Consider the following 15425-nt stretch of genomic DNA (forward strand, 5'->3'; position numbering starts at 1 on the left):
GCAGAGAGAGGGAGACACAGAATGTGAAGCAGGTTCCAGGCTCTTAGCTGTTAATACACACCCCAATGCCCGCTGGCACTCGTGACCCACAAGATCGTGACCTGAACCGAAGGCACACCTAACCGACTGAGCCACCCAAACGCCCCAACAGTAATTTTAAAGAAATTAATTACTTTCTCAGGGGACATTAGTGACACTAATTTGCTATTTATATCCCAAAGGAACTTCTGTTTAAACTATATAACAAAAATACTCAGAACTTAATTTGCACTTTCTTGGTCATAGAATTAAAATGGCATAGCATATGTTTTCAGAAACGTGTGCATGGCCTTTTCAGTAAAGACTAAGATTCAGTGGAAAACATTTGGAGGAAGGTGGTGCTGAGTAGAGTGACACGATCGAATATGATGAACTGTACGTTAGATGGCAACTGGTTTCACCATAAAAAGGATCACCCTGAGTACTCGATCTGACTTGGCACAGGGTCCTCCGCGACTACCTTCCTCAATAGTCACAACCCCCCCTTCTGTCGCTCTGAAAACAGGTCTCCAAAGACCCCTTCGCAAGAGCAAGGAGCCCAGCCACTGCGCTCGGAGGAAGCGCCACGGCTCGGCCGGCAAGTGCCAATTCAAGGGGGTGGGAGGGTGTGGAGTGGGTAACAGGTGGGAAAGCGACAAGCTGGTCAACCTCTGCCGTCCGGGGAGCCGAATCCGAAATTCCGTCCCTGTCTGAACAAGTTTTCCCGGAACAAAAGGCAACCTTTCCCCAAATCCAAAGCGTCTGAACACCAAACTCCGACCCAGACCTCTGTCCCTTTCAAACGTCCCCCCCGCCCCTCGGTGACACAAGCCCGTTTCTTGCACTTACCGCCAAGGGTCCTTACTCTGCCGATCTCAGGGGCTTCACTTTACAGACCGTCGGGCTCCGCACACTCCTCTTCCGTTCCGAAGCTGATCCGCCCAGACCTTCCTGACATCCAGCGGCTGGCTCACTACTAATCACTTCCTGTTCTCAGGGTTTCGTTTCCGGAATAATTTTCCAAAAGAGAAAGCTAAATACACTCTGTGGTGTCTTAAAACGCGAGTGACGCAGCACATGAGGTCTAAGGCTTCTGTAAGTGAAAAACGGGTAGATGTCCACTTAGAAATAGATTATAGGATATGTGGAGGGCCGGCTGTGTATCACTTAACTTCCGGGTCATCTGTCAACCAAACTTAAGGGATGACGCTGGCCCCAAGCGGCGCCATGAAAGGGCGGGGCTGTCGACGGGATGGGCGGAGTTCTAGTTCTCCCAGCCCCTGGGAACGAAGGGGCGGGGCGGTGGCGATTCCGCACGTCCGGTAGTAGGCGGGGCTCTGTTGCCGGAGTAACCGGGCGTCGGGGTTGAGGTGGTGTCTTCCTGTGGCAACGCTACCTATTCCCCTGTGCCGAGATCCTGAGGCTATGGTGAGTGCCAGGCGAGGCCGGAGGAACCGCTTCACGGTCTTGGTTACGTAGCGTCCCAGGTCCTGGGGCGGAGGGTCACTCAGGGGCGGCCCGGTTTCTTCCACCTTCGCCCCATGTTTCCCTCTTTCCAGGGGCTGTTTCTGCAGTTTCCTTTCTCTCCCTGTGTCTTGCAGCGCCTCGAATTCCGCTTCGGTACTGCTGAGCCTCTAGAGTAATGTAACAAAAGTGTAGGGGTAAACACTGAGTCTCATACCCTGAGGCGAGACATTATTTCGAACAAACGTTTTAAATGTTTGTAGTTTTCATCACTTCAAGTTCTCGGCTTCTCTTTAACGCGCCTCATTTAAGAGCATTGGTTGTGTGTGTGATGGCTCAGCACTGACCCAGGTGTCCCTAGGTCTCGCAGTGTTTGCCCTCCAGAGGCGCAGAGCGCTGCTCCTTCCCCCCTCTAAGGGCCATTTAGTCGGAGCCGTATTTGCACAGCTGTCTTCTGGCCAGGGGATCATCCCCTAGGTAGGTGCTTTTTAAGAGGAATGCCCCTCAAGATCTCTTGGGAGAGCTTCTGGAAAATTCACTCGCTTGAGCCTCACCCCCAGAAATTCTGAATCAGTAGGAATGGTGCTGGGCATTTTTAAAAAGCCTAGAGCTAATTTTTATTGAGTCACTTGTTTGAGAACACCGGGGGTCGAGTTAATTCACTTAATTAGCAACTCTTTTAAAGAGTTAACGGACTGGGGGATAGAGAGATCAGAAGGGTATAGCTTAAGAATTTAGCAACAGAGCCCCTCCCACCACCTGTTCTTTCTCCCTTCCTACTCAGGGACCTTTTCTTGCCCCAGTCTGCCCCTGTGCTTTTCCGGCGGAGCCCTTTCCAAACTTTCACTTCCCCAACCCCTGTCCCTTCTCCTGCTTTTTCCTCCCTTCTAAGCAGATGCCAGAGACTGAAAGTCAGTTTCTTCAGCCTCGTGCCCCTAACCTACACATTGATATATATTTTACTCATCATTCGATTTTGCGTTTCTAGTGTAGGGAAAGTGGTGTTGGAGGGCAATGCATCCACCTTTCCTCTAGATCTCCTTCCCTCCCATCCGTTACAAGACCTTTTGCTTCTGCGTATCTTTTATCCCCCCACCCCACCCTGTGCTTTCAGCCTCTCTGCCTCCTTTTCCTGCTTCCCAGTGTTCTGGTCATACATCTTGAGAAAATGAAATAAAACAAAAAAAGCGTATCCCCCATGCTGGTTTATCCAGTTACTGCCCAATCCTCCCTTGCGCCTTTCTGTGACTGCATGGAAGCATAGCATTTTCACCTGCTTTAAATGCCCCCCTTTTCATCCTCAGTACTCTTGTCTGACTTCCTCTTGAATGGTTTCAATGAAGTTGCCCTTTTCCAAGTTTTTAATGGCCCTAAAATGCCAGATCCAATGATTTCTTCTCAAAGTTTATTTAGCTTTTCTGTGATAACTGAAGTTCACAAACATTCATTCCCCCCCTACCCCCCTCCACCTTTTCCCCCACCGGCCTTGCCTGCTTTTTAAATGCCATTCTCCAGGACTCAGTCCTTAATTATTTTCAGTTCTTAATCTATGCATTTTGCTGGGGTGATTTCATCCACGCACATGAGTTTCACTAATGCCTAAGCATTCACATCTAAACTTCAGTTTTCAGGAGCACCTGGTGGCTTAGTTAAGCATCCGACTTCGGCTCAGGTCATGATCTCACAGTCTATGGGTTCAGATCCCATGTCGGGGCTGACATTTCAGAGCCTGCTTCTGATTCTGTGTCTCCCTCTCTGTCTCTGCCCCTCCCCTGCTCATGCTCTGTTTCTCTCTCTCTGTCTCTCTCTCTCAATAAATAAATAAACAAACATTAAAAAGAAGTTTTTAAACTTCAGTTTTCCTCTCATACCTGCTAGGGCCTAACCTAGTTGCTTCCCGGACACTCTCCCTGGTTACCATAAAGGCCTCTCAAATTTGCCATGACTAAAACTGAACTTGCTATCATTCTACCTGGGTTTCCTTATTCCTTCAAGTTAATTAATGAGATCACTCTAACTTATAGTATAGCTTTAATATTCTATAACTCTAATATTATAGTTATTACATATTGCAATATACGTAACCTACACCAGAAACCAGAGTTAACCTCTCTTGCTTTCCTACGCTTCCCATATTCAGGTGGTCACTAGATCCTGTTTTACTTTGAGGTCTCCTCATTTCTTGCCTGGACTGTTGCAGTATATCTTTAATAGTGTGGTATGGCAGTTATTCGAGCCATTATTTTCTCAGTAACAAGAACGAATTTTCTAAGACCCAAATCTTTGAGGTCACCTCTTTAGTTTATTAAAAAAAAATTTTTTTGAATGTTTATTTATTTTTGAAAGGCACAGAGTGCGAGCAGGGAGGAGGCAGAGAGAGAGGGAGACACAGAACCTGAAGCAGGCTCCAGGCTCTGAACTGTCAGCACAGAGTGCTTGAACAGCAGAGCTTGAACTCATGAACCGTGAGATCATGACCTGAGCCGAAGTCGGACGCTTAACCGACTGAGCCACCCAGGCGCCCCTGAGAGCCTACAGTTTTAAAGAGGTGACTTCAGGCTTGCCTGGGTGGCTCAGTCGGTTAAGCGTCCGACTTCAGCTGAGGTCACGATCTCGCGGTCCGGGAGTTCGAGCCCCGCGTCGGGCTCTGGGCTGATGGCTCAGAGCCTGAGGCCTGCTTCCGATTCTGTGTCTCCCTCTCTCTCTGCCCCTCCCCCGTTCATGCTCTGTCTCTCTCTGTCTCAAAAATAAATAAAACGTTAGGGGCGCCTGGGTGGCGCAGTCGGTTAAGCGTCCGACTTCAGCCAGGTCACGATCTCGCGGTCCGTGAGTTCGAGCCCCGCGTCAGGCTCTGGGCTGATGGCTCGGAGCCTGGAGCCTGTTTCCGATTCTGTGTCTCCCTCTCTCTCTGCCCCTCCCCCGTTCATGCTCTGTCTCTCTCTGTCCCAAAAATAAATAAAAAACGTTGAAAAAAAAAAAATTAAAAAAAAAAAAAAAAATAAATAAAACGTTAAAAAAAATTAAAAAAAAACAAACAGAAAACTGTAGGCTCTCCAAACCCTACAGTATAAAATTCAGTGTCCCTGGAATGGCATGCAAGGCCCTCCGTCATCTAGCATTTACCTGTCTAGCTGCTTTCATGCCTCTCCGTTGCCTAGACATTCCTTTCAACTGCTTATCTTTCACTGAATGTTCTAAGCACCTTCAAGCTGGTGGTATGAGTGTTCCTTCTACTTTGCACATGCTGTACACGGGATACTCTTCTGCCCTTGTTTGCTGGCCAAATTCCCTTGGATTCTTTCAGACCCAGGTTAAGTGTCTCTCCTCCTGTGATGGTTACTTCTCTGCTCAGAGAGGTGACTTTTTGTTTCTTGTCACAACTCTACATAGTACACATCTCTCTTGTTGTACTTACCACATTCAGTTGAAATTGTGTATGAATTTGTCACTCTTACCAAACCGAACTGGGAGGGGGATCAATATTTTGTTCACTGCTATTGCTTAGACTGTATTAGGCGCTCAGATATTTGCTGAATGGAAAAAGAAGGAATGTGGTGAGTGTCCCGAGAGGTTACAAAGTACTTGGGGAATACTGGAGGATGGAGTCCTCACTTTTCAGAGTCAGAAAGGCCATCATTAAGCGAATGGAATAGAATTTCCATAGCTAGAATTGGATGGCATAGGGGGATGGAAAGTGACATTTGTGGAATACTGGTTTTTTTTGTGCTTGTCTTACCTTCTCTCATTTAGACTTCCCAACTACCCTAAGAGGGGTGACCTCCTCCCCCCACCGCCCCCGGTTGGAGTCGTGTGTTTCAAACTGGGTGGTCAGTTTGAGGCCGCTGTGAAGAATTGACTTCCATCTTGAGACCTGAATGATGAAGTGCAGTGGTCTGGGGGAAGCGTACCAGGCAGCACTAAGAACAGGATCAAAGGCCCTGAGGCAGGAAAGCAGTTGGCATATTGCAGGAACTGATCTCGTGATTTAATGTAAAAATAGAATAGAAATTCGGTGGTGGGGAGTTGGGGGGGCAGCGGCAGTGGACAAAGTATGGCAGAGGGTAATGTGAAGTGTAGTTAGAGAGGTAGACAGAGGCCAGACCAAACGTATGTACTTCAGCATGGTTTCTCAGACGAGGTTCTAACCCATTACTCGGTCATGACATCAATTTGTCGTATGCGGCCAGCATTAAAAAAGATGACATAAAACAGACACTATATTCATTGTATGTAATAAGGATAACTTCCATGAAACTTTTATTGTAAATTGTGTGTGTGTTGTATGTACTGGGTTATGATACAAATCATGTTCCTGGAGCGCCTGGGTGGCTCAGTCAGTTGAGCGTCCGATTTTAGCTCAGGTCACGATCTCATGGTTTGTGAGTTTGAGCCCCGCATCGGGCTCTGTGCTGACAGCTCAGAGCCTGGAGCCCGCTTCGGATTCTGTGTCTCCCTCTCTCTCTGCCCCTCCCCTGCTCCCGTTCGCTCGTGCGCGCTCTCTCTCAAAAAATAAACATTAAAAAAAACCCCAAACCCCATATTCCTTATGACGGTCATGACCCACAAAGTTCAAGATACAGTATACTTTGTACTAATATGTACTTTAAGAGGTAAAATAGTTAATCTCAAGGCACACAGATTTCTTATTCCTCCTTTGACTTAGTGACAGTCTTATTGTGTGAAGGGAGAAGCTCTGAATTTAATGAGAGCTTAAAATTGACTAGAGTAGAATTTTCAAGTTTCCTTTTGCATGCAGATCTGTCTCCCGTGTCATTCGCTGTCAATCCTTTATGAGAAAGAATAGGCCTTTAGAAAACTAGAGGGGCGCCTGGGTGGCTCAGTCGGTTAATCATCTGACTCGTGATTTCAGCTCAGGCCATGATCTCATGGTTTGTGGGTTCAAGCCCCACATCGGGCTCCACACGAACGGCGAGGAGTCTGCTTGGGATTGTCTCTCCCCCTCCCTCTCTGCCCTTCCCCCACTTGAGCATGCAGACGGGCTTGCCCCCTCTCTCTCTCAAATAAATGAAACTTAAAAAAAATAAACGAGAGAGAAATTGATGTTCTTTGTGTTCAGTCTCACCACTAACAGGTATGTTGCATCAAAGGCTGATGGTCTCTCTCCAAGCAGCTGAGGGTGGAATTTGTTTGCCCCGCTGGTTTGTCTTCCTGACCCCTACAATTACATGATCTGGTCAGTTTCTCCCTGCATCTAGTGAACAGTTGTAGCCTCCAGAACCATAATTAGGTTCTGCCTACAAATTCTAGAACCACCTCTGTCATGTGCAGCAGAGCAAATGTAGTTCAGTATGTCTCAATGCATGTTGTTTAAGATAAGGAATACGCTAGGGTCATCAATTTATTTCATTTTGCGCATGAAGAGAACACAGGACATAATTCCGAGACCCTTTTGAATAATAAAGAGATGTGAATGTTTTACGTCTTCTAAAATAGAACATTGATTTCAATGCTGTTATCCAGGATGAACTGCTAGTATAACATAAGGCTTTTAAAGATTGCCACCTGTGTTCCATGAGAATTAGGCTAAACACATGTCTCCAAGTTGGTTTCAAAGAGACTTGAAAGAGGGTTTCATGATTGCTAAATATGGACAAGATTTTATTCCATGAAATGTTTTTCAGCGTTCAGCTTTATGAAGTTTCTTCTAAATAGGTTTACTGTTTTCATCTTTGACATACGCTTCGTAACCATCCAGGATTCCTTTTTGTCACTTGAACTGCTAACTTGGAAGGACCATAATCGTAAAGTCCCAGGAAGGGTTTCATTTATCGGGACTGAATCAGAAAGTATGGCGCCTAAATTAGAAACCTGAAACTTACAAAAAAGAAAGAACCGATTTTTCTGACTAAAACATTTTTATTACAAATATAATTTGGAGTCTGTTTCTTCTTTAATAGGAACCAGTAGTATTTGCAAAAGTGAATAGCAATGGGGTTAATATAATGCCCTGATTTTCCTCACATGTAGCTCTTTTATCTTTTTCTGTCCTTTTTTTTGCCTTTTAATTCTTTATCCTTTCTTTCCTTTTCTCCAAGCTTTAGTGGGATGTAATTGACATATAACATTGCGTAAGTTGGAAGTGTATAAGGTGTTGATTTGATACACATATTGCAAAATGATTACCACCTTAGCGTTAAGCTAATACCTGCATCACATCACATAATTACCATTGCTTTTTTTTTTTTTTTTTTTGTGGTGAGAACATTTACGATCTACCCTCTTAGCAACTTTCAAGTGTATAATCTGGCATTGTTAACTATAATGACAGTGTTGTGCATTAGGTTCCCCAGAACCTCTTCTAACTGGAAGTTTTTACCCTTGGATCAACAGCTCCCCGTTTTCCTCACCCGCAGCGCCTGGTAACCTCCATTCTATGCACTGTTTCTTTGAGTTTGGTCTTTTTAGATTCCACGTATAAGTGAAATTATACAGTATTTGTCTTTCTCTGACCAACTTCATTTGGCTTCGTGACCTCAGAGTCCATCCCTGTTGTCACAAATGGCAGCATTTCCTTCTTTCTCGTGGCCCGATAGTATTCCGTTGTGTATTTGTGCCACATTGCTTCATGCATTCATCCACTGATGGGCCCTTAGATTGTTTTTATATCTTGGCTATTGTAAATCATGCTGCATTGAGCATGGGGAGGGTGCATATGTCTTTTGGAGTTAAAGTTTTCACTTTTTTCCATATATAATATACACAGACATAGAATTGCTCGATTATATGGCACTATTGTTTTAAAATTTTTGCAGAATTTTCATGCTCCTTTCCATAGTGGCTGCACCATTTTACGTTCCCATCAACAGTGTGTGAGGCTTCCCTTTTCTTCATAGCCTCTGGAGCCCTTGCTATCTCTTGGGTTTTTTTTTTGTTTTTTTATAGTAGCCATTCTGACAGGTGCGAGGTGATATTTATGGGGGTTTTGATTTACTTTTCTGTGTTGATTATGATGCTGAGAACCTTTTCATGTACCTGTTTTCCATTTGTATGTTTTCTTTGGAGAAAGTCTGTTCAGTTCTTCTACCCATCTTTTTTAATCCTATTGCTTATATATCTGTTATTCAGTTGTAGGTATGTATATATAATTTTGAGATTAACCCCTCATTAGATACAGTTTGTAAATATTTTCTCCCATTTTGAAGATTGCCTTATCATTTTGTTTCTTGTTTCTTAAAATGCCCTTTTTAAAAAATGTTTCATTTTATTTTTGAGAGAGCGAGAAGGGGAGGGGCAGAGAGAGAGAGAGGGAGACACAGAACTTGAAGCAGGCTCCAGGCTCTGAGCTGTCAGCACAGAGCGCCACATGGGACTTGAGCTCATGAACTGCAAGATCATGACCTGAGCCGAAGTCGGACGTTCAACTGACTGAGCCACCAAGGCGCCCCTGTTATTATTTCTTACTGATTTTTGCTTTTTTGTATGTGCTTTTAGTGTCCTACCCGAAGAACTGTTGCTCAGACCAATATCTAGGAGATTTTTCCCTGTTTCCTTTTAGGAATTTTACAGTTTCCAGTCTTGTGTTTAAGTCTTTAATCCATTCCAAGTTAATTTTTGTGAGCTGTGTAAGATAGAAATCCAATCTCCTTCTTCATCTGTTCTTTCCCATTCACCAATTATTCATCAGTTCAAACAGGTATTGAGTGCTTTTTGTGTGCCAGGCACTAACAATAAATACATTGATTAATAAGATAGTCCTTCCTCAGTGCCTATAGAGTGGAGCCCAAATATCCGAATTGGCATTCGAGACCTTCCCTGGCCCCAGCTTACCTTGCACACTCCATGGAACTTAGAAAAACAAGTATCAGAGAATAAATTTCAAGAGTAATTTGGGTCACAAAAGAAAAATTACAAGGTAAGGTCAAAATGTGTCCTAAACAAGAGTGGCCTGACCTAGCCAGGGTGGTCAGGGAAAGCCCCCTGGATGGTTCAACCTTAAAGATTTCTTTTCTTAGTTGAGACATACAATGTATTAAATAAATGAATGAAGCCTGACACAGATGAGTAGGTCATCTCATATGGTGCTAAGCAATATGAGGAAAATTAAATGAAGTAATGTTGTAGTGCCAGGTTCCAAGAGCACGTAGCTTTAGGTGGGAAAATTAGAAAAGGTCCCCGTGAGGATGTGGCTTTTAAGCTGACATCTCAGAAGGAAGGAGCAGGCAGGGTGAAGGTATAGGGGAAGCACCTTCCAAGCAGACAGCAGCCAAGTGCAGAGGCCCATTGGAGGCTTGGGAGGGGGCAGACGGGGGTGGGGTCTAGGGAAGGTGAGGACGATGGGAGGACTAGGGAGCCAAGGCAGGCAGCCACCAGGGAATACTGACGCTTCGGAAGCTTGGGAAGGATTTTGGATTTCACTCTAAATGTACTGGGATAATGCCTCACCTACATTTTCCCTATTCTATCAAAAGAGTGTATTTTCCTTGGAGCTGCCTTATGAAAACTTTAATCATGTTAGTTTGGTCTTTCAGCGACAATTTCCATCCTATCCGCAACATTTATGATCTTACAAACTTTGGAAAATATTTTCTTATAAACTTTGGAAAAGATTTTTCGGTCCAGATCTTACGTTTGAAGATTAAACACTCCTGATTTCTCCCTTTATAATCGCTTGTCAAAAATTTAATCACCCTTTTCTGGACTCTTTGTTTCCATAATATCTTGTCTGAGGTGTGGCAGGCAGAGTCACACATTCCAGATGTGTGTTATCATAGTTTCTCTGTGGATGTTGTGTTTTCTGCTGGGATTGCACCTAATATCTTTCTTGATGGTGCTATTGCATGAGATTGAAGTAACTCGTTCTCCAGAAATCTCTCCAACACTTCTATTAGCCTCCTTTCCACTTTCTTGCAAAGTCTGTTTAAACTACTTCGTTTCCAAAAGCTGTTGATATTTTAAGACTTTCTATTTATTAGATGTGAGAAATTGTAGCTATTAAAATGTACTGCTCAATTCAAGTTTATTTTCTGATACTAGGCACTTTGTTTAATTAAGTTGCTATTGTTATCTCTCCTGACTCATGTACTGTGCCTTCTTCATAGCGCTTTATTCTTTAAGATGTATTTCTCTATATATGCGCAATGGTTCCAGAGTTCTCTGATACATGTCAATTTAAATTTCATCTTGTTTTCTGTAGTTCTGATACGAGTTACATAGGCTATATGCATTGTATATGTTGCCTAAAATATATCATTATATGATACGTTTATAATGTGTTATATATGTAATACAAGTATATATAAAATACGTATATATATTTAACTTGTATACGTGTCAAATATTTAACTTATACCGGACATAGTCATTTTTGGAGATGTGAAACTATGTAGAAACAATATGATTAAATTCATCTGTAATATCATCGACTATATACAGTCACTATTAATATTTTAGTATCCCAGTGACACATACATACAGTATACATACACATACACATACGTGTATATGTATTTTAAAATGTGATCCTACTGTGTGTATGGTTTATAAATCTGTTTTTTTCTTTTTCCTCACTTAATATATCTTGTGCAGTTTCCCAGATCCAATTTTAGGAGCTCCATTTTATTCTTTACTTTACTCTGATGTAACCAAGCCATTTATTTATTTGGTCTTTTAACCCCATAACTAATATATTTTTATAGGCATAATTTTACATACATCCATAATTATTTCCTTAGAATAAATTAGAAATGGAATAACTGGGTGAGAGGACGTGTGCATTTCTAAGGCTTTTTGTTTTTTGCTTTGCTTTTTTTTTTTTTTTAATGTTTATTTTTGAGAGAGACACAGAGTGCGAGCGGGGGACGGGCAAAGAGCAAGGGAGACACACAATCTGAAGCGGTCTCCAGGCTCTGAGCTGTCTGCACGGAGCCTGACGCAGGCGTGGCTTGAACTCACAAATGGTGAGATCAGACCTGAGCCAAAGTCAGACGCTTAACCGACTGATGCACCCGGGCGCCCCCCTAAAGCTTTTTGGTATGCATTGCCAATTAACTCCAGAAAGTTTTGCTATTTGTACTCTGCTAGCAGTGTGCCATGATGCCTGTTTCTTCTAAGCTCTAACCTGGTATTGTTCATACATTTCTTACATACATCTAACAATGGATTTGAACTTCTAGTAAAAGTTTCACCTTTCTTACTGAATATAACGTTAAGATTATAAATTGCAATATGTTCTTTTCATGTGTCTGCTAGCTATCCGTATGTCTTCTTTGGAAAAATGTCTATTCATGTCTTCTGCCCATTTCTTAAGTGGATTATTTGTATTTTGGGTGTTGAATTTGATAAGTTCTTTATGATTTTAGATACTAACCCTTTATCAGATATGTCGCTGGTGAATATTGTCTCCCTTTCTGTAGGCTGCCTTTTAGTCTTGTTGATTGTTTCCTTCACTGTGCAGAAGAAGCTTTTTATCTTGATGAGGTCCCAGTAGTTCATTTTTGCTTTTGTTTCCCTTGCCTCTGGAGATGTGTTGAGAAAGAAGTTGCTGCGGCCAAGATCAAAGAGGTTTTTGCCTGCTTTGTCCTCGAGGATTTTGATGGCTTCCTGTCTTACATTGAGGCCTTTCATCCACTTTGAAGTTTATTTTTGTGTATGGTGTAAGAAAGTGGCCCAGCTTTCCCAACACCATTTGTTGAAGAGACTGTCTTTTTCCACTGGATATTCTTGTCTGCTTTGTCAACGATTGCTTGACCATATAGCTGTGGGTCCATCTCTGGGTTTGCTATTCTGTTGCATTGATCTCTGTGTCTGTTTTTTTGCCAGTATCATACTGTCTTGATGACTACAGGTTTGTATTATAGCTTGAAGTCCGGGATTGTGGTGTCTCCAGCTTGGCTTTTCTTTTTCAAGACGCTTTGGCTATTCGGGGTCTTTTGTGGTTCCACACAAATTTTAAGATTGTTTGGTTCTAGCTCTGTGAAACGTGCTGGTGGTATTTTGATAGGGATTGTATTAAATGTGTAGATTGCTTTGAGTAGTGTCGACATTTTAACAATATGTGTTCTTCAACATCACTCGTAGTCAGGGAAATACAAATCAAAACCATGATGAGATACCACCTCACTTCTATCAAAATGGCTAAAATTAACTACGTAGGAAACAACAAATGTTGGCAAGGGTGTGGAAAAAAGGGAACCCTCTTACACGGTTGGTAGGAATGCAAATTGGTGCAGCCACTCTGGAAAACACTATGGAGGTTCCTCAAAAAGTTAAAAATAGAACTAGCCGACAATCCAGCAATTGTGCTACTAGGTATTTACCCAAAGGATACAAACATACGGATTCAAAGGGGCACATGCACCCTTATGTTTATGGCAGCATTATCAACAGTAGCCAAATTATGGAAAGAGCCCAAATGTCCATTGACTGATGAATGGATAAAGAAGACATGGGGTGTGTGTGTGTGTGTGTGTGTGTGTGTGTGTGTGTCACACAGGAATATTACTCAGCCATCGAAAAGAATGAAATCTTGCCATTTGCAATGATGTGGATGGAGCTAGAGTATATTATGCTAAGCGAAATAAGTCAGAGAAAGACAAATCCCATTTGATTTTACTTATCTGTGGAATTTAAGAAACAAAACGGATGAACATAGGGGATAGGGAAAAAAAAGAGAGGGAAGCAAATTATAACTTACCTATAGAGAACACACCGAATGTTGATGGAGGAAGCTGAGAGGGGGATGGACTAAATGGGTGATGAGTATTAGGGAGGGCACTTGTTGTGATGAGCACTGGGTATTGTATGTAAGTGAATCCCTAAATTCTGCTCCTGAAACCAATATTACACTATAGGTTAACTAGAATATAAATAAAAACATTGATACAAAAAACTTTAAAAATTACAGCATTTTCCATAGGTAAGCACTGTTGATAATTACCTGAAATATTTTTTCTGTAATTATTTGGCATTTTTCATAAATGGTTAGAATTCAAAATTTATTACCAGTATATACGGAAGAAGCTAGAGGTGACTTTTTCTATTCCTCACAGATAGATTATGTAGTTGTCTCTTGTTACCTGTTCTGAGGAAGCAGCCTTTTGTAGTCCACAGGATCTGGTGTAGTGCTAGAAATCTAAAGTTTTTGGGGTGCCTGGGTGGCTCAGTTGGTTGGGCGTCCAACTCCGTCTCAGGTCATGATCTCACGGCCTGTGAGTTCAAGCCCTGCGTCGGGCTCTGTGCTGACAGGTCAGAGCCTGGAACCTGTTTCCGATTCTGTGGCTCCCTCTCTCTCTGCTCCTCCCCCGTTCATGCTCTGTCTCTCTCAAAAAATAAATAAACGTCAAAAAAAAAAAAAAAAGAAATCCGAAGTTTTCAATCCTACTTGGCTTCAACATGTATTTACTGTGTGACTTGTGACCTTTCCAGGTAATTGTTTTCCCTTTCATAAAATCAGAATGATAATTTCTGTTCAGAATACCTGAAAGCGTTTTTGTGAGGTGTCGCGACCGGCGCGACAAACACTGAGGTCAGGGTCCTGAGGGTAGGGGAATGCAAGAAAAAAAGAGAGAAGAGAAAGTTTGGGAACAGGAGGGTCCCCTGGGCTGATGGCCCAAGTGACGGCTTTATTGTTGCTGTACACAATCTTTTATAATATAAGACTCGTATGGATCAGGTCATTCTAAGAATAAACGGGTTTCACATGATCACTGCCAGCCAAAACATTTAGCTCTGTATACCTTGTGAACTTTCTGAACGGGTCACAAGACCTTGTTGATAGATTTGCTAGCAAAACACAGTTCCCATGTTTGTTTCTATCTGACTCGGGGTAGAAAAAGGGAGGTAGCATTACTGCCAACACCTGCAGACCACAGGCTTCAGGAATTAACTTTCTCAGCCTTGACAAGGCTTTCGTATGCCCTTGAGAGTGGGGGAATGGGAGGGGGAACCACCGGGTTGGCTTGAGTCAACAGGGAACGTTGCCCGACCCGGTCTCAGCCTGGCGCCGGGGCCCGGCCTCCCACAGTGAGGATCAAATGAATATGAAAGTAATTTATTAACTGTAATGTACTGTACATATGAAATGTATTCTTTTCTTATTAACCAGAATGCTGTCTAATGAGAAGATCGTTGGGGGAAATGGGAGGAGATGAAAATTTAAGATAAGTTTCAGAAATAAATATTTGAGGTTAGTGGTGGTGTCTAATTTTGTGGCTACTTAAAAACTTACTTTTGGGGTACCTGGGTGGCTTAGTCGGTTAGGCGTCCTGCTCTTCTCCTTGTGCCTCTCTCTCTCTGTCTTCCCCCCTTTCTCAAAAAATAAATAAATTAAAACAAATTTTGAAAAGTACTGTTACATATTAGATTCTTTGTCAATTTAGATTCATTTTCCTAACGGGAACAATAAAGGGTCAGGGTGAAAGGGAGGGACGATGGGAGACGGCAGGAGTACTACTTGAGGCCGATGTCAATAATTCTCACATGCTGTTGAGGAAGGGATAGCTAGATGTGTGTGATATGTATTTAGTGAGCATTAGATCTGAGATCCATGAATTTCTCCTTAGCTTAAATAGATTAGATGGGAACATTTGCTTTTATTTGTGGTAGCTGAGATTTTATTATTCAGTAATTTGATTATGAAAGTACAATGAGCCCATTTGGGCCTAGTCTTTTCTTGCTACATAGGCCTAGAAATCTGGCTTTGGCAAAACTGAAAACCCCTCCATTTGGTGGCAGGTATAAGTCTGTCATTATGTTAAGTCATCTTGCTGTTTACATTTTATTGTACATGCACAAATCTCTGAAAGGTGAGTATTTGTATGTCTTAAGTATCTGAATATTTTTCATAATTAAACAGCTTTAAGTTTCTCAGGATCCACATATGAGTGAAAACATATGGTACCTGTCTTTCTCTGCCTGACTTATTTCACTTAGCATAACACTCTCCAGTTCCATCCACGTTGCTACAAATGGCCAGATTTCATTCT

The 15425-nt window shown here is 42.5% G+C and overlaps 2 protein-coding genes across 2 annotated transcripts in view; one reads left to right on the forward strand and one right to left on the reverse strand.

Annotated features, from left to right (window-relative positions):
- Window positions 1–1156, reverse strand: part of BLZF1 (basic leucine zipper nuclear factor 1) — a 30295-nt gene extending 29139 nt beyond the window's left edge. Inside the window, exon 1 of the mRNA XM_019424030.2 lies at window positions 868–1156. The gene's annotated coding sequence lies outside the window, so the exon portion shown is untranslated. The remainder of the gene's footprint in view (window positions 1–867) is intronic.
- Window positions 1157–1311: 155 nt separating this feature from the next.
- Window positions 1312–15425, forward strand: part of NME7 (NME/NM23 family member 7) — a 258655-nt gene continuing 244541 nt past the window's right edge. The window contains exon 1 of the mRNA XM_019424042.2: window positions 1312–1446. Coding sequence (XP_019279587.2) covers window positions 1444–1446 — 3 coding nt within the window. The 5' untranslated portion in view covers window positions 1312–1443. The remainder of the gene's footprint in view (window positions 1447–15425) is intronic.

Source organism: Panthera pardus, unplaced genomic scaffold, assembly GCF_024362965.1.
Source record: "Panthera pardus isolate Hobbes unplaced genomic scaffold, ASM2436296v1 HiC_scaffold_21, whole genome shotgun sequence".
In the NCBI taxonomy this organism is placed as follows: domain Eukaryota; kingdom Metazoa; phylum Chordata; class Mammalia; order Carnivora; family Felidae; genus Panthera; species Panthera pardus.